The following is a 23353-nucleotide window of genomic DNA, read 5'->3' as shown; positions in this document are numbered from 1 at the left end:
GTATGCATTCCCGAGGGAGAACTCCACGGCAATTTGTAAATTCCAAACCGGCATGGGTTCCCCCCCAGGAGCATACCAGGCCCTTAGGTCTGTTATGGGTTGTAAGGAGACCCCCCCTCCGCCGAAAAATCGACGTAGGGGGTCCCCCTACAATCCATACCAGACCCGTATCCAAAGCACGCTACCCGGCCGGTCAGGAATGGGAGTGGGGACGAGCGAGCGTCCCCCCCCTCCTGAGCCGTGCCAGGCCGCATGCCCTCAACATGGGGGGGTTGGGTGCTCTGGGGCAGGGGGGCGCACTGCGGGCCCCCCCACCCCAGAGCACCCTGTCCCCATGTTGATGAGGACAGGACCTCTTCCCGACAACCCTTGCCGTTGGTTGTCGGGGTATGCGGGCGGGGGCTTATCGGAATCTGGGAGTCCCCTTTAATAAGGGGGCCCCCAGATACCGGCCCCCCACCCTAAGTGAATGGATATGGGGTACATCGTACCCCTATCCATTCACCTGTAGGCAAAAAGTAAAAGTTAATAAACACACAACACAAGGGTTTTTAAAATAATTTATTATTCTGCTCCGGATGCCCCCCCTGTCTTCGTTATTAGCTCAATTACCAGGGGGGGGCTTCTTCTTCCACTCTCCGGGGGTCTTCTCCGCTCTCCGGGGGGGGGTTTCTTCTTCCGCTCTCCGGGGGGGGGCTTCTCCGGACTCCGGGGGGCTTCTTCCATCTTCTCCCCTCTTCCGCTGTTGACTCGGCGAACCCCGGTTCTTCTGCAGCTCTCCGGTGCCTTCTTCTTCAGCGCTGGCTGCCTGCTATGTTTGTGTGTTAGCTCGATTTCAAACATAGTAAAAAAAAGGGAAGTCGCGCTAATTAAATTAATAAAATAAAATAAAACACCAGTGATAGTGAAAATAAACAGTACGTGGAAATAGACAATTCTATATATAGTGATAATCACCCTCAATGGGGTAGGTGTATATTATAAATAACTCTAAATGGCATAAATGTCTCTTCAGTTTAGTATGGGCAAATTGACAGTCCAGACAGGCCAAGCGATTTATAAAGCAGTCCACAGGTGTAGTGATGAAAAGAAATCCTTAGGTAACAGTGATAACGACCACTCTGTGTTCAGAACAAACGGAAGACCTCCACCACAAATAATACTGACTCTTACCAGAATTCAGTATACAATAGGCATAGAGACAAATCCAACAGCAGCCCACAAGATTATCTTCAACCAGCGATATCCATACATCAGTAATCACCATTGAAATCCAGACTCCTCTGCTGCCGATTCCAAAGATGTCTCCTCACTATTTCCTCCCGACTCACCTCTCTAGAGTTATTTATAATATACACCTACCCCATTGAGGGTGATTATCACTATATATAGAATTGTCTATTTCCACGTACTGTTTATTTTCACTATCACTGGTGTTTTATTTTATTTTATTAATTTAATTAGCGCGACTTCCCTTTTTTTACTATGTTTGTTTGTGCTGTATGGCACACTTAAGACGCGGCTGATAATATATGTTTGTATCACACGTTGGGTCTGCGCAACAATATTTCCTTTTTTCTCGATTTCAAACAGGCAGCCGGCGCGGTCTTCTGTGACGTCATCTTCTCTTCTGTTCTTCTCCCCTCTTCCGATGTTGCCTCGTCGCCTGTTGTCGCTGTAATGATGGAAGCGCGCCTTGCATCACATTTATATAGGCATCACCGTCCCATCATGCTCCGGCAGGTACCCACGTGGTGGGTGCCTACCCACGTGCACCCACCACGTGGGTACCTACCGGAGCATGATGGGACGGTGATGCCTATATAAATGGGATGCAAGGCGCGCTTCCATCATTACAGCGACAACAGGCGACGAGGCAACATCGGAAGAGGGGAGAAGAACAGAAGAGAAGATGACGTCACAGAAGACCGCGCCGGCTGCCTGTTTGAAATCGAGCTAACACACAAACATAGCAGGCAGCCAGCGCTGAAGAAGAAGGCACCGGAGAGCTGCAGAAGAACCGGGGTTCGCCGAGTCAACAGCGGAAGAGGGGAGAAGATGGAAGAAGCCCCCCGGAGTCCGGAGAAGCCCCCCCCCCGGAGAGCGGAAGAAGAAACCCCCCCCCGGAGAGCGGAGAAGACCCCCGGAGAGTGGAAGAAGAAGCCCCCCCTGGTAATTGAGCTAATAACGAAGACAGGGGGGCATCCGGAGCAGAATAATAAATTATTTTAAAAACCCTTGTGTTGTGTGTTTATTAACTTTTACTTTTTGCCTACAGGTGAATGGATAGGGGTACGATGTACCCCATATCCATTCACTTAGGGTGGGGGGGCCGGTATCTGGGGGCCCCCTTATTAAAGGGGACTCCCAGATTCCGATAAGCCCCCGCCCGCATACCCCGACAACCAACGGCAAGGGTTGTCGGGAAGAGGTCCTGTCCTCATCAACATGGGGACAGGGTGCTCTGGGGTGGGGGGGCCCGCAGTGCGCCCCCCTGCCCCAGAGCACCCAACCCCCCCATGTTGAGGGCATGCGGCCTGGCACGGCTCAGGAGGGGGGGGGGGACGCTCGCTCGTCCCCACTCCCATTCCTGACCGGCCGGGTAGCGTGCTTTGGATACGGGTCTGGTATGGATTGTAGGGGGACCCCCTACGTCGATTTTTCGGCGGAGGGGGGTCTCCTTACAACCCATAACAGACCTAAGGGCCTGGTATGCCCCTGGGGGGGGGAACCCATGCCGGTTTTTTCGTTGAAAATTGGCATGGAGTTCTCCCTCTCAGGAATGCATGCTGTGCGACGCTGTCATTTTTTTTTTAAATTATTTGTTTTCCCGGCGCGTCTTTTTTTCACCCGTCGCAACTTTAGTGTCCCGTCGCAATCCACAAAGCCGCCCGGCGTCAATTACGTTCGCGCGATGCACGTCGGGAAAATTACGTCACACGCATGCGCAGTACGGCCGGCGCGGGAGCGCGCCTCATTTAAATTGTAAACGCCCCCCGGAGAGGAGGAACGCCTTACGACGGCGGCACTTAACTTACACGGCTTGAAATTTTTACGTAAGTGCTTTGTGGATCAGGCACTTAGGTAAAAACTTTAAGTCAGTGTAACTTAACTGCTGAAAGTTAAGTTACGCCGCCTGGCTGAGGATTTGGCCCATAGTGCTTACATCATATGATGATATTTACACATGTGGATAAACTGGGCATGTCTGGTTGGATGAATCTCTGGGGAGGCCCAGCCCAAGTATAATGCGTATAGCCATAAATGATAAAAAAAAAAAAAGTATATACGTATAAAGGGTCTTGCCCTTTAAAAAGTCTGGCCCTTTAAAAAGGTGGAAGTAGTGTCATTATTCCATTGAAGTTTGGAATATTAGACAAAAAGGGTCAGACATAATATCAGCAGAGAGATGGGACCATGCAGTGTGTCAAATCTCAGGAAGATAGATGGAGGCAGAGTGCGATGAAATCTATTATAAGAACTTATTATGTATAAGTATATATATGGTATAGAGAAAAGGGAGAAAAAAAATAAAAATTAAAGTAAAAATGCCAACAGCACAAACCAAAGAACTGGCGGATGTGAGTACATACTGACCAGCCAAGCAGAGCTTGGTGTGCTAGTGCAAAGCTTAACAAAACAGCAGATTCTCATACCTTAGTTCGTGGATTATAACAAGATGCATGGATCCTGGCTGTGCAGCAGTAAGAAAATAACACAGCCAGGTTTAAATAGAACAGCTGATGCTTGTCAGCCTATCAGACTGGCCCAAATTTGGTGCCAGGTGAGAGGCAAAGACAAAATTGCAGGTATATGCAAGGGGCCAATGAACTTGGTCCCCCCAGTATTAACTGCACATCAGACATTTTCATCGTGGTCTGTGTCCGTGCAATCCCCCAATCCTCGTGGCGTCCGGCGCCACAGCGTCAAAAAACGCGGCAACGTCCCACGTCGACATGACCACCAGCACGTATAGCGGGTGGAAATATCTGGACTGATGGAAATCGCCAGAGCGTATGTGTACGGGAGAAGTTAACTCCCAGGCAGCGTAACCGCCCGAACACACTCAAAAAAGAGTGCTGGCCCCTGAACGACAAAAAGGCAGACAGAGGCTCCTATGTGCTGGGGAGACTTGACACTACCAGACAGTCCAAAACCTACTGACAATTTAAAAAATAATCAATATAGTTAAAAAATTATTAAAGGGTGGAGTCTACAAACCATCAGAGAATTCATCCATTACAAAGATGACATGCCATACAGTTTTAGAGTTATAAGTATCTACAAAGAAAAATATCACATCAATCAAAAAATAATAATAGAAACACACATATGAGCAAGCATAAATATAAGCATATTACACACTAGTAGAATGTGCACTGAGTCATTTCAAATATGCAAAAAAGAGTATAAATTAGTACGATGGACAGTAGAAACCATTTGTCTCAGTGTACAGTACACTCATAGTACTATAGATATATAAATTTGATGTTGGAAGATCAAGAAAGAGGAATAAATGTCAGACAATGTACACATCTGTAAAGGGAAAAAATATGTTCGCTACCCAAAAACAAAAATAAGTGTAACAAAGAATGAACCCTGAACGGGAGTGAAGCAGCTACACAGGAATGTGACAAAACTCAGACAAATGTGGATGGTAATGTAGCGCTACGTAGCACTAATGTACACATCTGCAAAAAAAAAAGCCCTGCCCAGCGTGCCCATGCAAAAGGACGGCCCCAACAAGGGCTCTTGAGAAAAGCACCGAGGTAATCAGAGGACCACTGTGTTTGAGGGAAAAACGTCTATGGAAATCACGGAGTAGGATAGGGGCATGTATGTCTGAGGATGAGACCAAAGAGCGTTCCTCCGGACCGTACCCTCTCCAATGCAACAGGTGCTGTATGCGCTCCCAGAACCTGCAGGAGTCAACAATGGACTGTACTTCATACTCCTCATGGTTCTCAACCTGTATAGGGTGAGGAAGTGGCACAGAGGTGGTAAAACGGTTGCAGACCAAAGGTTTCAATAAGGAGACATGAAACATATTAGAGATACGTATACTGGAAGGAAGGTCCAATGCGCAAGCCACTAAGTTTATTCTGCGAAGGATACGGAAAGGCCCAATAAACCGAGGTGCGAACTTCAGAGAAGGAACACGAAGTCGGAGGTTGCGAGATGACAGCCAGGCCCTGTCCCCAACCTGGTAGGAATGCACAGGCAGGCGTCTGCGGTCAGCATGGAGTCTGTACCTATCGTTCGCATGCCTAATTTCTCCAATGACTGATTGGCTCATTCTGCGGCCCCATTAGACTGCGGGTGATATGCAGAGGAGAAAGCAAGCAGAATTCCCAACTGTGCACAAAAGGCTAGCCAGAATAAGGACACAAACTGACTTCCCCTATCTGAGACAATGACCTTGGGTAGGCCATGTAAGCAAAAGATCTCCCGAGCAAAAATGGAAGCCAGTTTCTTAGAAGTAGGCAACTTCTTAAGTGGAATACAGCGAGACATTTTCGAGAACCGGTCAACCACCATAAGGATAACTGTATTGCCCTGGGAGTTGGGAAACTCCACAATGAAATCCATAGACAGGTGGGTCCAGGGCCTCTCTCCATTGGGTATGGGTTGTAGGAGGCCCACTGGAAGGTGTCGTGGAGTCTTACTTTGAGCACACACGGAACAGGCATCTACGAAGGCGGTTACATCAGCACGTAGACTAGGCCACCAGAATTGTTGGGAAATGGCCCAAAAGAGTTGATTCTTCCCAGGGTGGCCAGCAGCCTTGGGAGAGTGGCAAGTCTAGAGCACGGCAGTACGGAGACTCTCGGGAACAAAGCAGCAGTCACAAGGTTTCTCAGAAGGGGTATCGACCTGAGCAGCAAGAATTTTGTCTCCCAAAGGAGAAGTGAGACTGGTGCGAACCGTAACCAGAATTCAATCAGGAAGAATCACAGGAACCGGAACCGACTCCGCCTTGGAAGTGGAGGAACATTGTCAGCCCTTACATTCTTAGTACCGGGTAAGAATGAGACAATGTGATTAAAACTCGACAAGAAAAGAGCCCATCGCGTCCTTCTAGGAGAGAGGCGCTTTGCCTCAGACGTCAGTAAGAATGAGAACCGGCACAGTGGTACCTTCGAAGAGATGTCTCCATTCTTTCAGGGCTAAAATGATCGCCAACAGCTCGACAGAAGGGCGCCAACTCCAGTCTCAGAAGCATTAACTTCAAGGCTAAAAGGCAACATAAAAAGGTGAAGTCTGAGCATGTAGGCCCCTTACAAAATAATCTAGAGTGGGTGACTGAGGACAAAGAGAAGGCAAATTTATTAAATGCTTTCTTTAGCTCTGTGTATACAATGGAGCATGGGGGAGCTCATGTCCATAATGGGTGTGGGAGTGACAAAGCCCCAAATGATACACAATGGCTCAAAAGTGATATGGTCCAGAAATATTTCGACAGAATAAAGGTAGATAAAGCACCTGGACCAGATGGCATCCACCAACGGATCCTAAAAGAATTGAGCTCTGTAATTTCAAAGCCACTGTATCTAATATTTAGGGACTCATTAATGACAGGAATAGTACCACTGGATTGGCGCAGGGCCAATGTGGTGCCCATATTTAAAAAGAGAACAAAGTCTTTACCAAGTAACTATAGATCTGTTAGTTTAACTTCTATAGTTCGGAAGATACTGGAACGTTTAATAAAAGACCACATGGATGAGTTCTTGCTGGAAAAAAACTATTTAAGCAACAGACAGCATGGATTCATGAAAGACAGAAGTTGTCAGACAAACCTGATTTCCTTTTATGAAGAGGTAAGTAAAACCTTGGACAGAGGCGTGGCTGTGGACGTGGTATACTTGGATTTTGCAAAAGCGTTCGATACAGTTCCGCACACACGGCTCATGTGTAAGGTAAGGTCTACAGGATTGGATATATCAGTTTGTAAATGGATAGAAAACTGGATGAAAGACAGAATTCAGAGAGTCGTGGTTATTGATACATACTCTGAATGGTCTAAGGTTATCAGTGGTGTACCCCAAGGTTCAGTGTTGGGACCCTTATTTTTTAATATATGTATAAATGATAATGGGTCTGAGATCAAAAGTAACATTTCTCTCTTTGCAGATGACACCAAGCTATGCAGTGGAATAACGTCCTTACAGGATGTCTCCAATTTACAAGCCAACCTCAATGCTCTGTCTAATTGGGCAACTATGTGGCAGATAAGGTTTAATGTTGATAAATTCAAAGTTATGTACTTGGGGGCTAAGAATATGCATGCATCATACATGCTAGGGTAGTACAACTGGGGGGATCTGTAGTGAAGGATCTGGGGGTTTTAGGTGATCATAAGCTCAATAATGGCATGCAATGCCAAGCTGCGGTTTCCAAAGCAAGCAAAGTCTTTTCTTGTATTAAGAGAGGTGTGGACTCCAGAGACAGAGATATAATTTTGCCCCTGTACAAATCATTGGTAAGACCTCATCTGGAATATGCAGTTCAGTTTTGGGGCACCAGTTCTCAAAAAGGATATCGGAGAACTGGAGAAAGTGCAGAGAATGGCAACCAAACTGATAAGAGGCATGGAGGCGCTCAGCTATGAGGAAAAACTAGAAGAACTAAATGTATTCACTCTTGAAAAGAGGAGAATAAGGGGGGATATGATCAACATGTACAAATATATAAGGGGTCCATATAGTGAACTTGGTGTTGAGTTATTCACTTTACGGTCAACACTGAGGACAAGGGGGCACTCTTTACGTCTAGAGGAAAAGAGATTTCATCTCCAAATACGGAAAGGTTTTTTCACAGTAAGAGCTGTGAAAATGTGGAACAGACTCCCTCCAGACGTGGTTCTGGCCAGCTCAGTAGATTGCTTTAAGAAAGGCCTGGCTTTCCTAAATGGACATAATACAGTATAACTGAGTACTAAGATTTGTAGGTAAAGTTGATCCAGGGTAAATCCGATTGCCTCTCGGGGGATCAGAAAGGAATTTTTTCCCCTGCTGTAGCAAATTGGATCATGCTCTGCCAGGGTTTTTTGCCTTCCTCTGGATCAACTGTGGGTATGGAGTTGGGTGTATGGGATTGTACTTTTATTTTTTTTATTTTGTTTATTTTTTTGTGGTTGAACTGGATGGACTTTTTTCAACCTGACTATGTAACTATGTAACGTAGGATCAGGATGTGCCAACACAGGAGCAGAAACAAAGGCATCCTTAAGACTCTCAAAATGCTTAATGGACTCTGGAGACCAACTCTGTGGGTTACCGTCCTTTCTGGTCATATCAATCAGGGGCTTGACCACAGACGAGAAGTTATGAATAAACTTCCGATAATAGTCGGCAAAGCCAAGAAAACGCTGCAGAGGACGTAAACCAATGGGTTGAGGCTACTACTACTCCATGGCTTTATCCTCCAAGACCGACAAACTGTAAACCTGGCCATGAGGGGGTATGGCACCAGGTTAAAGGTCAATGGCGCTATCATACGACTGGTGTGGAGGTAAAGTACCGACTAGACCTTTGTCAAAGACATTGCTAAAATCGCGGTACTCCTCCGGCAGGGAGGAGAGTGAAGAGGTGCACAGGACCTTGGCTACCTTCTGGAAGCATCTCTTACTGCATTGTGGTGACCAGGGCAGAACCTCAGTACGGAGCCAATAAAAAAAGGGGTTGTGCCTCTGTAACCAAGTATAACCAATAACCAGCAGAAACTTAGGTGAGGAAATAACTTGGAATTGGATTATCCCATGGTGAAGAGCCCCTATGGCCATGGACAATGGAACAGTCTCATAAGTCACATGGGCAGGCTGTAGAGGTCTCCCATCAAGAGCCTCAATGGCATGTGGAGTGTCACGCAGCTGCAGCAGAATCGAGTGCTTCGATACAAAGGTAGCATCAAGGAACAGGCCTGCAGCCCCAGAGTCGATTAGAGCCTATAGGACGGGTAACCAAAACCAGGGGCTTATCCTTCTGGGAACCTGGAGACAAAACACCACCACCTAAGGTCTGTCTGTGACAGGACCTCAAGGTTCGGGCATTCCCTGGACGGGTAGGACAAGACTTCAAAAAGTGACCAGGCTGGCCACAATAAAAGGCACAATCTCTCCCTCCTACTAAGGGCTCTCTCATCCGCAGAGAGACGCGTGAAGCCCAAGTGTATGGATTCATCTTTACAGACCGACTCGGTACCAGGAGGCATGGGAGGTGAGGGAGGCAAGAGTGGGACTGCAAAGCTCGGAGACAAACGTACAGGAGGCTTCTGCAAGTGCTCCCTAAGAGAGAGACTCTCTCTCTGAGTCTGGAGTCAATGAGGATGGCAAATGTGATCAAGCTCTTCAGCTCAGTAGGTATATCTCGGGCTGCTATCTCATCCTTGATGTTATCCAAGAGACCATGAGAAAAGGCAGCCACGAGGGCCTCATTATTCCAAGCAACCTCTGCTGCCAGAGTACAGAATTCAATGGCGTAATCGTCAACAGTCCTCGTACTCTGTTGGATGGACATGAGGCTCTTGGCAGCAGAAGCAGAGCGGGAACATCAAATACCCTTTTGAAAAAAGCCACAAATTTTGGGTAACTCAGGACCACAGGTTTTTGCGTCTCCCATAAAGGGTTGGCCCAGGCCAAGGCTCTGTCAGAGAGCAAAGATATCACGAAACATACTTTGCTTCTGTCAGTGGGAAACGTCTGGGGCAGCATTTCAAAGTATATCTCAACCTGGTTGAGAAACCCTCTGCACTGAACTGGATCGCCCCCAAATCGCTGGGGAAGTGGAGGGGAACCAGACATACCTCTAATAGAGGTAATACTCGAAGCGGGTGCCTGCACAGAGACTGGGGCAACAGCAGGGTTGGGCTGCAACACAGGTTCTACCAGAGTGGCCACAGTGGGAGATTCCAGAGGAGCTGTGCGACTCAGGAGCGTCTGTTACGCCATGTCAAACTGATCCATGCGGTGATCCAGGTCATCCAATCTGTAAATTTTTTTACTAACAATTAGATTAGCTGCATCTTCTGAATTCATGGCCTTCGCCTACTGTCAGAAACCATGAATCAGACCGAGACAGAAGTACAGTTAAATCACACTTGTTTAATAATAATAAAAAGGTAACCAGAGTAAGCGTAGTGAAAACATAGCCAGAGTTCAGTAACCAAATCGGGTAGTCGGCCAAGCCAATGTCAGAGAGCCAGGGATAAACGTAGTAGTACAACAAGCAGGATCAGGAGCCAGAAGGAACGCCAGCCGAGCAAGTCCACAACAGGAACGCAGGAGAAAGTCTCTGTGATGTTGACAGGCAGAAGGCAGAGATGAAGTGAGTTGGAAGGCTTTAAGTAGGCAGGGCTGGTGAGCAGATCATTAACATGTGAGTCACTGTGGAGAGAAAGGAGCTGGCAATTAGCCGACAGCTGAGTGGCCAGCTCAGAGAAGAAAGGGCTGAGCCCAGCCCTGACAGTTTTATAGAAGCCATAAATGAAACCCCTACATTTTTTATGTCTGATCATAATTATCAAAGATACAGTGGAAAGGCTATCCGAATCTTCAAATTGGACGGCTAATGTTGAATCAAAATATCATAAACACAGACATTAATATTTTTAAGCTACAATAGCAATATTCTCTTACATTAGTACCTTTTTTGGCCACTTTTAGCTGACCCAGTTTACAGGAAATAATTGCTATAGTGTAACCAGTAAAAATCAATGCCTTGATGCCTTAATGCCTTGGAATATGCAAAAAGGGAAGGAAAGAACCCTCCAAGAAGGCCACAATTGCAGGAAACTATGGTTGACGTAAATACATTTTATTGTAGAAAAAACACACCATAATATTAGAAAACAACAAAGGCAATCTAAGTATATACCTTCCAAAACAATTGTTTAGTTAGCCAATGACAGCTAACTTCTTCAGAGAGCCAATCACTAATGCCTCTTGTAGGGAAACCAGAACCGAGCCCCTGATTATAAGGACTTCCAATTATTACTGGACTGCAATACTTAGTACATGACTATTGGGCTGCCCTGGATAACCTACCTGCTTAACTGCATCAACACCTCAACCAGCCATATGATAATACCCCCCCTGGGTTAATTGCAAACCGGGATTATACTGGGAATATGATAGTAACTTGTGTAGTTCTTTGCAACTAATACTATAGTTAATCCCTAAACCCTTGAGCTGGTAGTGTGTTAATGTGAATGGTTGAATGGATGCATGCGCAGCTGCGATTCCTCTTAATGACAACGTTGGGCTGGATTCAGGTAGATCGGCGCATCTTTGTGTCGGCGTAATCTCATATGCGCTACGCCGACGTATCCCAGAGAGGCAAGCAGAGTATTCACAAAGCACTCGCTCCCTATGTTGCGCCAGCGTAACCTAAATCATTCGGCGTAAGCCCGCCTAATTCAAAGTAGGTGGACGGTGGGTGTGATCCATTTAAATGAACCGTGACCCCATGCAAATGATGGTCCGAACGAACGGCGCACGCGCACGCGCACGCATGCTCAGAATCACTTCGAACATACTACCTAAGATACGACGGCTCAATGCCTACGACGTGAACCTACGCCCAGCCCCATTCAAGTACTACTACGTAAACAACGTAAAATACGACGGGTGTTCCGTCATCCATACCTTTGCATGGGATGCGCCTCCTATATGTGGAATAACTTTACGCCGGACGTACGCCTTACGTAAACGGCGTAGCTTACTGCGACGGGCGCAAGTACGTTTGTGAATCTGCGTATCTCGGTCATTTACATATTCGACGCGTAAATCAATGGAAGTGCCCCTTGCGGCCAGCGTAAATATGCGCCCAAGATACGACGGCGTAGGGAACTTACGTCGGTCGGACGAAGCCACATTTCAGGTGTATCTTGCTTTTAGAATCAGGCGCATAGATACGACGGCGCATCTGTGCACTTACGCGGCATATCTCTAGATACGTCAGCGTAAGTGTTACCTGAATCTGGGCCATTGTCTTATTAATAATTGTTTTGGAGGGTATACACACGATCAGAATTTCCGTCGGGATAAACTCCAATGGATTTTTCTGACGGAATTCCGTTCAAGCTGTCTTGCATACACACTGTCACACCAAATTCTGACCATCCAAAACATGGTGACGTACAACACTACGACGAGCCGAGAAAAATTAAGTTCAATGCTTCTGAGCATGCATGTTTTTTTTTTCCGTCGGAGTTCCATACAGACGAACGGAATTTCTGATAGAAATTTTCGGAACATGTTCTCTTTCTAAGTCTGTCAGAATTTCTGATGGGGCACACACACAGTCGGAATATCCGATGAAAAAATTTCGTCTGACTTTTTCCATCGGAAATTCCGATCGTGTGTACAAGGCATTAGATTGCCTTTGTTGTTTTTTTAAATTATGGTGAGTTTTTTCTACAATAAAATGTATTTACGTCAACTGTAGTGTCCTGCAATTGTGGCCTTTTCAGAGGGTTCTTTCATTCCTTTTTGCATATGCATTATCTGATCACATGGACTGCGCCATGTGGTAATTACTACAAGCCTAAGGGTTGAGATATAATACTTTTGGCTTTAAGTAAGTTACATAAGTAACAGCTATAGCAGTAGATCCAGGCATCACAAATATTTTTTTTCAATTGATGCCTTGGAAGTTAGAAGTAAATTATTTTTGCTATAGATGAACAAGGGCAGTTAATAAGATGTAGCAGAACCACTGTACCCACAGGCAAAATCATAGGGCCAGATTCAGAAAGGAGATACGACGGCGTATCTCTGAGTGTGCGGGGTCGTAACTATGCGACTGATTCATAGAATCAGTTACGCATAGATTTCCCTAAGATCCGACCGGCGTAAGTGTCTTACACCGTCGTATCTTAGGCTGCATATTTACGCTGGCCGATAGGTGGCGCTTCCGTATATTTACGCGAGAAATATGCAAATGAGCTAGATACGCCGATTCAGAAACGTACGTCCAGCCGGCGCATTTTTTTACGTCGTTTACGTTTGGCTTTTTCCAGCATAAAGTTACCCCTGCTATATGAGGCGTAGCTAATGTTAAGTATGGACGTCGTTCCCACGTCGAGTTTTTAAAATTTTACGTCGTTTGCGTAAGTCGTTCGCGAATAGGGCTGTACGTAAGTTACGTTCACGTCTAAAGCATTGACGATTTGCGGCGTAATTTCGAGCATGTGCACTGGGAAACTAAATTATTAGTTTAGTATGGTAAACGTAATCCTCCGTTCCTGCCTTCACACACCTTCATACCCCTTATGCCACTGCCTGCTTTGTAACTGACCCCGGATTGTTATTGGACCACTCTTCTGCCTAACGATTCTGTAATGCCTCTGCCTGATCTGGAACTGACCTTGGACTGTTTGACCAAGCCTTTTGCCTGCCTCTAAGACTGATCTTGTACCCTGCTACTGGACTAGTGGGATTCAACACAAGGGTCTCACATATGTGAGGGGCTCCAGAAAAGTTTTTCTGGATGAAGAAAACAAGTACATATGCCCCCCAAATAACTCCTTTTTGGAAAGTAGACATTCAAAAGGTATCTAGTAAGAGGCACAGTGAGTTATTTGAAGTTGTATTTTTTTCCCACAATTCTTTGCAAAATTAAGATTTTTATTTTTTCTCAAAATTGTCATTGTAATACCTTTTTTATCTCACATGGCATGTGCATACCACAAATGACACCCCAAAATACATTCTGCTACTCCTCCTGAGTATTACGATACCACATGTGTGGGACTTTTTCACTGCCTGGCCACATACAGAGGCCCAACATGCAGGGAGCACCATCAGGGGTTCTAGGAGCATAAATTACACATCTAACTAGTTGACTACCGATTACATTTTTGAAGGCCCTGGAGTACCAGGACAATAGAAACACCCACAAAATGACAGCATTTTGGAAAGCCAACACCCCATGTACAATCTGCGAGGCATAATGAGTCTTTTGAATGGTTCATTTTTTTCCAGAAGTTTTGGGAAAATGTGAAAAAAAAATGAAAACGCATTTTTTTTTTTTTACACAAAGTTGTCTGTTTATAAGATATTTCCAACGCATAGCATTTAGATATAAAAAAATGACACCCCCCCAAAATACATTCTGTTACTCTTCCTGAGTACAACAAAACCACATGTGTGAGACTTTTACACAGCCTGGCCACATACAGAGGACCTACATTGAAATAACACCTTCAGGCGTTCTAGGAGCATAAATTGCACATCTCATTTCTCAACCACCTACAACAATTTTGAAGGCCCTGGAGCACCAGGACAATGGAAACACCAACCAAATGACCCCATTTTGGAAAGCTAACACCCCAACGTATAATCTATGAGGCATAATGAGTTCATTTTTTTCCAGAAGCATTTTTTTTCTTACACAAAGTTGTCCGTTTATAATATATCTCCAACACATAGCATTTACATAGCAAAATTACACCCCAAAATACATTCTGCCACTCCTTCTGAGTATGGCGATACCACATGTGTGAGACTTCTACACAGTCTGGCCAGATACAGAGATCCAACATGCAAGGAACACCGTCAGGTGTTCCAGGGACATATAGCATGCACATACCAAGAATTACACCCCAAAATACATTATGCTGTGCAAAGCGTAAACAAAAGATTACCAGTGGTTTTAGTAGCACAGTTGTACACAGGAGGATAGCACTGGTCCAGGCAGCAGGCAGGGACTTGGTCAGCAACGGCATACACAATTGTCCAGGCAGCAGGCAGGGATACTGTCCATATACAGTCCAGGGTCAGTGCATGCAGAGATATTGTCAGCAGTGCCAAAAATATGGGTCCTGGTAGTAGGCAGGAACATGTGGTGTGGTCAATGCGACAGGCAGATACATAATGGAAGTAAGTCCTACAGGCAGCAGGCAGAAGTAGGGCCTCATTAATGACAGAATGGGGACAGGGGTAGAGGCTTCTCCAACCCAAATCTCTTTGAAGCCTCCGAGTCTCAAGACCCTAATCTAGGAATGAGAAAACAAAATTGTTTTTTTTCATCCAGAAAAACAATTCTGGAGCCCCTCACATATGTGAGACCCCTGTGTTGAATCCCACTAGTCCAGTAGCAGGATACAAGATCAGTCCACGAGGCAGGCAAAAAACATGGTCAAACAGTCCAAGGTCAGTTCCAGATCAGGCAGAGGTATGTACAGAATCGTTAGGCAGAAGAAAGGGTTGAATAACAGTCCAGGGTCAGTTCCAGATCAGGCAGAAGTATGTACAGAATCAGTAGACAGAAGCGTGGTCAAATAACAGTCCAGGGTCAGTTCCAGGTCAGGCAGAGGTATGTACAGAATCGGGAGACAGAAGCGTGGTCGAATAACAAGCCAGGGTCAGTTACAGAGCAGGCAGTGGCATAAGGGGTGTGAAGATGTGTGAAGGCAGGAACTGAGGATTACGTTTACCCAGAGCTTTTTTTCTCAGAAAATAGGTGCAGGAACTCAACCACGACCCGTTCAGATTTCACAAACAGTAGAAGGGTCTTAAAGGGGCATTAAATACCAGGATTGCATTACATACAGAGTGCAGAGTTCAGGGGGTTACACACAGAGTGCAGAGCTGTCACTGTGTTTACAAGTGATTGTGGTGAGCAGGTACCAAACGCTCTGAGTCAGAGGTGGTGGAACTGAGTTCCCCCTGAAAAAAAGCCCTGCGTTTACCATACTTCACTAATAATTTAGTGAAGTGTGGTAACGGCGAAAACAGTCACCTATACAGAGGCCTGGTTGGGAAGGACATTGGGCACAATAATAACATGGGTCTCTTCTGACTCCTCCACTGGTACACACCTTACATCTTTTTTTACGTCGTTGGCCTGTTGGTCTGGGAGGGATTTTATTGGGAAAGTGGCGTTAGGAGAGTCGACTAAGAACATCTGATTGGATGTTTTCTGGCAGGCCGTTCGGGAATATAAGGGCAGTGAAAACGTCCTTCTGGTAGCCAAGGAAGAGTTTGGGGTTTTGGGTGGAGTTGCGGTAAATGATATAGGAGTTGTATATGTCCAATTGAAAAAAATAAAGTGCGACTTTTTTTATACCAATGGTTTGTCCGTCTTGTGACAAGGTAGGGTTTGAGAATTTGGTCATTGAAGTAGACTCTCACATGAACAAATTGTATTCCTGAATGCATATGGGCTTTTGGGTGGGGCCATACCTTCTGGGAGATTTCCACTAAGGTAATGTAGATAATGTAGGTAATGTAGACATCCCTTTTGTCCCTCAACTTCACTGCCAGAATCTCCTTGTTTGGCAGACATGCCAATTCTCCTCTTCTCAACTTCTTATTGACAAGACTGAGGAAAGCCCTTCCGGTTCTTTCTTACGGTGCCACATGCTGGCGTCTTCTTCCGGTGAAGGTTGTGGAACAGGGGCAGAGATGTGTAGAAGTTGTCTACGTATAAATGGTAGCCTTTCTCCAGTAGGGGGTATATGAGGTCGCAAACAATTTTCCCGCTGGATCCCAAGTAGTCTGGGCAATTAGGGGGATGCAGCTGGCTGTCCTTCCCTTCGTACACTCTGAAGGCATACAGTTTGTATACCTTCACCCCATAGCGGGCCTTTTTTCTCTGGATAAATTGCTTTATTTTAAGCCTGCTGTTAAATTTAACAAGGGACTCATCCACACATATGTGTTGGTCCGGGGTAAACAGCTGGGGGAATATTTCTGAAAAATAATTTAGTAAGGGCCGAATTTTGAAAAGTCTGTCATAATTTGGGTCATTTCGGGGAGGGCACTGGGTATTAACATTGAAATGGAGGAATCTCATAATCGTGAAGTATCTGGTTCTGGGCATTACCTTGGAGAAGATTGGCATGTGGTAGATGGATGTGTTGACCAAAAGGAATGCAAAGTGTCCCATACAAAAAAAAACTTCAACTCCTCCACCGTTAGGTCTCTCCACTCATAGGAACGGGCATAATACGATGTTGGATTGTTCAAAATAAATTGCTGTGCATATAGGTTGCACTGGGTCACAATTGTGGATAGCAAGTCCTCTGTAAAAATGAGATAAAAAAAATTGATTGGGGAAAAATTCTCTGTGTCCACCTGGACTCCTGGCTGGGCAGTGAAAGGCGGAATGTTGGCTTCTCCTGAATTAGGAGGAAGCCACAAAAGGGTTCTGAAAGGCATAGGGAAGGCTGGCATGGGTCCTTGGTCTTTCTTGCAGAGGTACTGCAGTGCTGGTGGATAGCACTTCAGTGCTGTTGGATGGCACGGCGGCGCTGGTGGATAGCACGGAGGCGCTGGTGGATGGCACTGCCTCCTCACCAGAATGTCGTTGTTTGGTTGGCAGACTATGTTCCTCCTCTGAGTCTGTCAGTGTTGCACTAGTGAGGACTGACTCATAAGTTACGTCTGACTCAGAATTTGAATTTGAAAGGGAGCTCCCCATTGCTCTCGTCGGGCGTGGAAAGTATTCTGTAGCTTTGGGACACGGTTGCTGGTGGTGATGTGACTACACAGGTGTGTGCTAAGCCTTCACTGATGAGCACTGATGAGGTGGCACAGATGTGCACTGATGAGGCGGCACAGATGTGCACTGATGAGGCGGCACAGATGGGCACTGATGAGGTGGCACAGATGAACACTGAGGCGGCACTGATGAAGCTCCACAGATGGGCACTGATTGACGTGCACTAATGATGTGGCACAAATGAGCACTGATTTATGGCACAGATATGCACTGATGAGGTGGCAGATGGGCACTGATGAGGCAGAACAGATGGGCACTGATTGATGGCACAAATGGGCACTGATTGGTGGCACAGATGAGGCGGCACAGGTGTGCACTGACTGATTGCACAGATGTGCACTGATGAGGTGGCACAGATGGGCACTGATGAGGTGGCACAGGTGGGCACTGATTGCAAAGATGTGCACAGATCACTGACGTCATAGGTGGTCAGATTGGCACAGGTCCCTAATAGGCACTGTGGTACTGGGGCACTGTACTTCACTCACTGTAACACAGGTCGCTCTTGCTCCTCACACGCGGTTTCTGTGTGAGAAGGGAGAGCTGGCAATGAGAGACGTTCTCATATGTGTACATTTGAGATCATCTCTCATTGGCCACGCAAATCGCATAGTAAATGGCCGCTGTGATTGGCCATTTACAGCGATCTGTGATTGGCTGTGTCCAAGGGACACGGCCAGCACAGAATTTCCCCACTGTGCGCTCGGAAGCGCGTGCGGGGAACGAGGAAAAGGGGAGGACGTCTATTGATGTCCTCCCGTATTTTAAGGTCCGCGCTGTAGCCGTCATTTGACTATAGTGCGGGCCTCTAGTGGTTAGATGCCATTCCACCTTAAACTAGCGATTGCATTTGCCATTGTAATGTGCAAGGCCCTTGACATACTTTAAATACTAGTTATGCAAAATCTGCCTCACTACATTTTTTCTTTACAGATACATCAGAACAAGGCAGAGATACAGAATCATATCAACGGTAGAAATATGACATGCCTACAAGCACAGACAACAGCATGCGCAAAACAAGCATTTCTCTCGTGTCAAAATGTTGCAACCCATAGCTAAATTTTCTGTCATTTAAAGCCTGGATATAGCACCCAATACAGTGTAATAAATATCACATGTAGACACTGGTTGGCTTCTGCATTTCATTTTAGTTGCATTTCATTCAGTTCAGGGTCCATGGCTGTGGTGCTGGGGAAGAACTAGGGGGAAACAGGCCTGTGGAATAAATGCAATAGGATCCAAAGGGCTGCACACTTGAAAACGGCATCCACTTTATTGATAATTATTAAAACGCCATATATAGCAACAGTAGACACCGTGGGATCAAGCAAACACGGTCAACGTGTTTGACACTACTAATGTTAATTTGTGTATTTGGGTGCTGTACCTAGCTTTTAGCGGCAGCAGGCTGTATGAAGGGCAAATCTACCCAAAATCAGTTTCTGTTTTTAAGTCAATGTTTAATAAAGTTTTACACGTTTCATTGTTTTTTCTTTGTACTGTAAACGCAGAAAAGCCAATTGTGCTTCTATACCCTTTGATCTGAAACAATATCACACAACTCTTTTTAGTTCTAGTCCACTGCCCAACCTAGTCTTGTTTCATATGTTTACTTTGAACATTTTTCTCTGATTGTTCAGTGATGGTTAATACATTGTATCCATAAAAGAGAAAGCACTGGCTATTGCAAAACCCCTATATAATAAAGTATTAAAAAAATCTATGACACAGTAAAGACTACATAAAGCAGCCAAAGCATGGCTTTGCTTAAAACATATGGGTACATTCATTCTGTACTATGGTACAGTATGACTTTTTTAGAATTACTTTAATAAGAATTTCCTCCCCGATTGCTAAAAAGCCAAGTTCACACTTCAGAGGCCTTGCCTCTTCCAAGATGATGAATATTCCAGGACCAAGATTAAAGCATTTGTTACCTCAACACTTCATATTGCCTGCTTTACCAAATACTTGGATAAGAAAGTATCCTGTTCTCTTTGTATTGCCTCCTTTATGTGAAATCCCTGGTGTTCCTGCTGGTCCCCTTGCTTTCCTATTAAAACTGACCACACTAAGCAGGAGAACACACTGTGGACAGTTCTATAGCTATGCTGGGAACTATGTGTACTTTCCCCCAATGATCAGACTTGTCCTGACCCCCACTGCACAGCCTGTCACTTGGAAGCTCAGTGTACTGCTGCTTCTCTCCTCTCCCCCCAGCATTAATGCAGCTGAGAACAGCAGGAATGTGATGATTTATATAAAAAAAAGTATTTAGAATTGTTATTATATCTATAAAAAATGTTTTGCCTTTTAATTCTATTTTCAACTTAATGGTTTGTTTTACAAAGTGATCGTTTACAATCAGTTTAATTTGGGGAGGTGATACCGTTTACCAATGTCGTCAAAACCTTGTTAAAAACTGTATTGCAGCGGTGTGTGAGTGGCACCTTTTTGATCTGATGTAGTGGATCTGAGCTCTGTTCAATTGCCACTTACTTGAGAGAGATGATCAAAAAGGATTGTGAAGGTGTGAGCATACCATGAGTCACCAACATCAGGATCTATTACCTCTATTAGCTGGAGTAGTACCACTGGACTGGCAGAACGTCAACGTGATGCCTATAAAAAAAATCAAAGTCTTTCCCACACACTGCTAATGGATAATTTAAAGTATACAGGCTTAGAAAGTTCTATAGAAAAGTTTGTAAATAGATAGAAAACTGGCTAAGATTTCCACATGGAAATTACAGCAGAACCACTACAGCTGTCTGCAAATATTCCACACTAGAGGGGGGCTTCACATTGAATAAAGGGGCTCCAGAAAGGGGTCCTCAGATGGACCAAGCACATACAAGCAAGGAGAAGTAGTGCTTCCCATGGCTGCTGTGTCCTCACAAGACCACTGCTAAGGACTCCTCCCCAGTTTCCCAAAAAGGTAGCAGCAATTACCACAAAGTACCCTGGAAGACAAACCGTAACAACAGTCCCCCAAACCCCAAAGCCAAAATGGGCGCCACAGTGTGCCCCTGAAAGGTGAAAAGCACCATACAACAATACATATATGGTAGGGGTAGAGGGGAAACAATTAGGCTTCATTTCCACTGACGTTTTTACAGCCACTTTTCTGAGCGTTTTTTACAGCTTAAAAACGCATGTCCATGTTATTCTATGGCATCATGCCCACATAGGCGTTTTTGAGCTGCAAATGGCATAGGCGTTTTTGAGCTGTAAAAAAAACGCAGGACCAGGGCGTTCTGAAGCTCCAGAGAAGAGCTGTAAAAACGCCAGACGTTAAAAAACGCTCAAACGCTCAAAAACGCGCGAAAACGCTCAAAAACGCTACCGCGGTATTTTTAAAGCTGCAGCTCACAAAAAATTTTTTTTTTTTTTTTTACAAAATAAACATGGACAGGCGTTTTTAAGCTGTAAAAAAGGCTAACAACAGTGGCTGTAAAAACGCCAGTGGAAATGAAGCCTTACAGTCACATTTTTAGTCAGGTTGAAAAAAAAGTCACATAGTTGGTAAGGTTGAATAAAGACATTGGTCCATCCAGTTTTATCTGAGTGTGTGTGTGTGTGTGCTTATCTTTTTAACATTTTCAATATCACTGTACACAAAAGTCCATCTATTTCTAGGAATAGAAAAAAAGGAAAAATAAAAACTTCTATATACACAATCCTATATCCACAGTTGATCCAGAGGATGGCAAAAAATAAAATAAAAAAAACACAACCCATCTATGATGCATGGTCCAATTTACTCCAGCAGAACAAAATCTCCTCCCTAATCCTGCAGGAGGCAATTGGATATTCCCTACTACCCAGTGGCGGAATTATCGTAGTCGCAGCAGTCGCATGTGCGACTGGGCCCTGTAGTTTCACCAATTCAGGGGGGCCCGCCACCCGTGTGAGGGGCCCACCTAACTGTCCTGTCACTGTGTGTTGTCGGTTCGTTCCGACGTGGGGAGGGGGGCTTTCGTCAGCTAAGGGGAGAGAGAAGGCAGCACTGAGACTGTGGACCGCCCCGCCCCCGCCCCTGCCTATCCAGAGACAGAGAATGTAGGGAGGCGGGGCGGACACTGCTTACACCAATTGAAAGAAGGTGGGGGAGGAGCTGCAGGAGGTCGCGGCCACTGTGTAAAGAGAAGAGACACGGAGCAATGCAGGGGAAAACCAAGTGGAAACTGCCAGCAAGTAAGTCTCTTATCCTGGCACCCAGTCAGTGACAGTCTCCACCACCACTGCTGATTCTATCCCACCCCACCACTGCCACTCATCCCATCACCCCCAGCAATCTCACTCACCCCCCCCCCCCCAGCACTGACACTCATTCCTCCCTCCACCACTGCCACTCATCCCATCACCCCCAGCAATCTCACTCACCCCCCCCAGCACTGACACTCATTCCTCCCTCCACCACTGCCACTCATCCCATCACCCCCAGCAATCTCACTCACCCCCCCCCCCCAGCACTGACACTCATTCCTCCCTCCACCACTGCCACTCATCCCATCACCCCCAGCAATCTCACTCACCCCCCCCCCCCAGCACTGACACTCATTCCTCCCTCCACCACTGCCACTCATCCCATCACCCCCAGCAATCTCACTCACCCCCCCCCCAGCACTGACACTCATTCCTCCCTCCACCACTGCCACTCATCCCATCACCCCCAGCAATCTCACTCACCCCCCCCCCCCCCCAGCACTGACACTCATTCCTCCCTCCACCACTGCCACTCATCCCATCACCCCCAGCAATCTCACTCACCCCCCCCCAGCACTGACACTCATTCCTCCCTCCACCACTGCCACTCATCCCATCACCCCCAGCAATCTCACTCACCCCCCCCAGCACTGACACTCATTCCTCCCTCCACCACTGCCACTCATCCCATCACCCCCAGCAATCTCACTCACCCCCCCCAGCACTGACACTCATTCCTCCCTCCACCACTGCCACTCATCCCATCACCCCCAGCAATCTCCCTCCCCCCCCCCAGCACTGACACTCATTCCTCCCTCCACCACTGCCACTCATCCCATCACCCCCAGCAATCTCACTCACCCCCCCCCCCAGCACTGACACTCATTCCTCCCTCCACCACTGCCACTCATCCCATCACCCCCAGCAATCTCACTCACCCCCCCCCCCCCAGCACTGACACTCATTCCTCCCTCCACCACTGCCACTCATCCCATCACCCCCAGCAATCTCACTCACCCCCCCCAGCACTGACACTCATTCCTCCCTCCACCACTGCCACTCATCCCATCACCCCCAGCAATCTCACTCACCCCCCCCCAGCACTGACACTCATTCCTCCCTCCACCACTGCCACTCATCCCATCACCCCCAGCAATCTCACTCACCCCCCCCCCCCAGCACTGACACTCATTCCTCCCTCCACCACTGCCACTCATCCCATCACCCCCAGCAATCTCACTCACCCCCCCCCCCCAGCACTGACACTCATTCCTCCCTCCACCACTGCCACTCATCCCATCACCCCCAGCAATCTCACTCACCCCCCCCAGCACTGACACTCATTCCTCCCTCCCTCCACCACTGCCACTCATCCCATCACCCCCAGCAATCTCACTCATCCCCCCCCCAGCACTGACACTCATTCCTCCCTCCACCACTGTCACTCATCCCATCACCCCCAGCAATCTCACTCACCCCCCCCCCCAGCACTGACACTCATTCCTCCCTCCATCCACTGCCACTCATCCCATCACCCCCAGCAATCTCACTCACCCCCCCCCCCCAGCACTGACACTCATTCCTCCCTCCCTCCACCACTGCCACTCATCCCATCACCCCCAGCAATCTCACTC

General features: G+C 46.6%; 1 protein-coding gene across 1 annotated transcript in view; it reads left to right on the top strand.

Annotated features, from left to right (window-relative positions):
- The window catches only part of MFSD4A (major facilitator superfamily domain containing 4A), a 176167-nt gene extending 157174 nt beyond the window's left edge, over positions 1-18993 (top strand). Inside the window, exon 10 of the mRNA XM_040337542.1 lies at positions 18441-18993. Coding sequence (XP_040193476.1) covers positions 18441-18484 — 44 coding nt within the window. The 3' untranslated portion in view covers positions 18485-18993. The remainder of the gene's footprint in view (positions 1-18440) is intronic.
- Positions 18994-23353: the final 4360 nt, after the last annotated feature.

This window comes from Rana temporaria, chromosome 2 (genome assembly GCF_905171775.1).
Source record: "Rana temporaria chromosome 2, aRanTem1.1, whole genome shotgun sequence".
Taxonomy (NCBI): domain Eukaryota; kingdom Metazoa; phylum Chordata; class Amphibia; order Anura; family Ranidae; genus Rana; species Rana temporaria.
The sequence above is the reverse complement of the archived record's forward strand: the minus strand, read 5'-3'. Positions and strand labels throughout refer to the sequence as shown.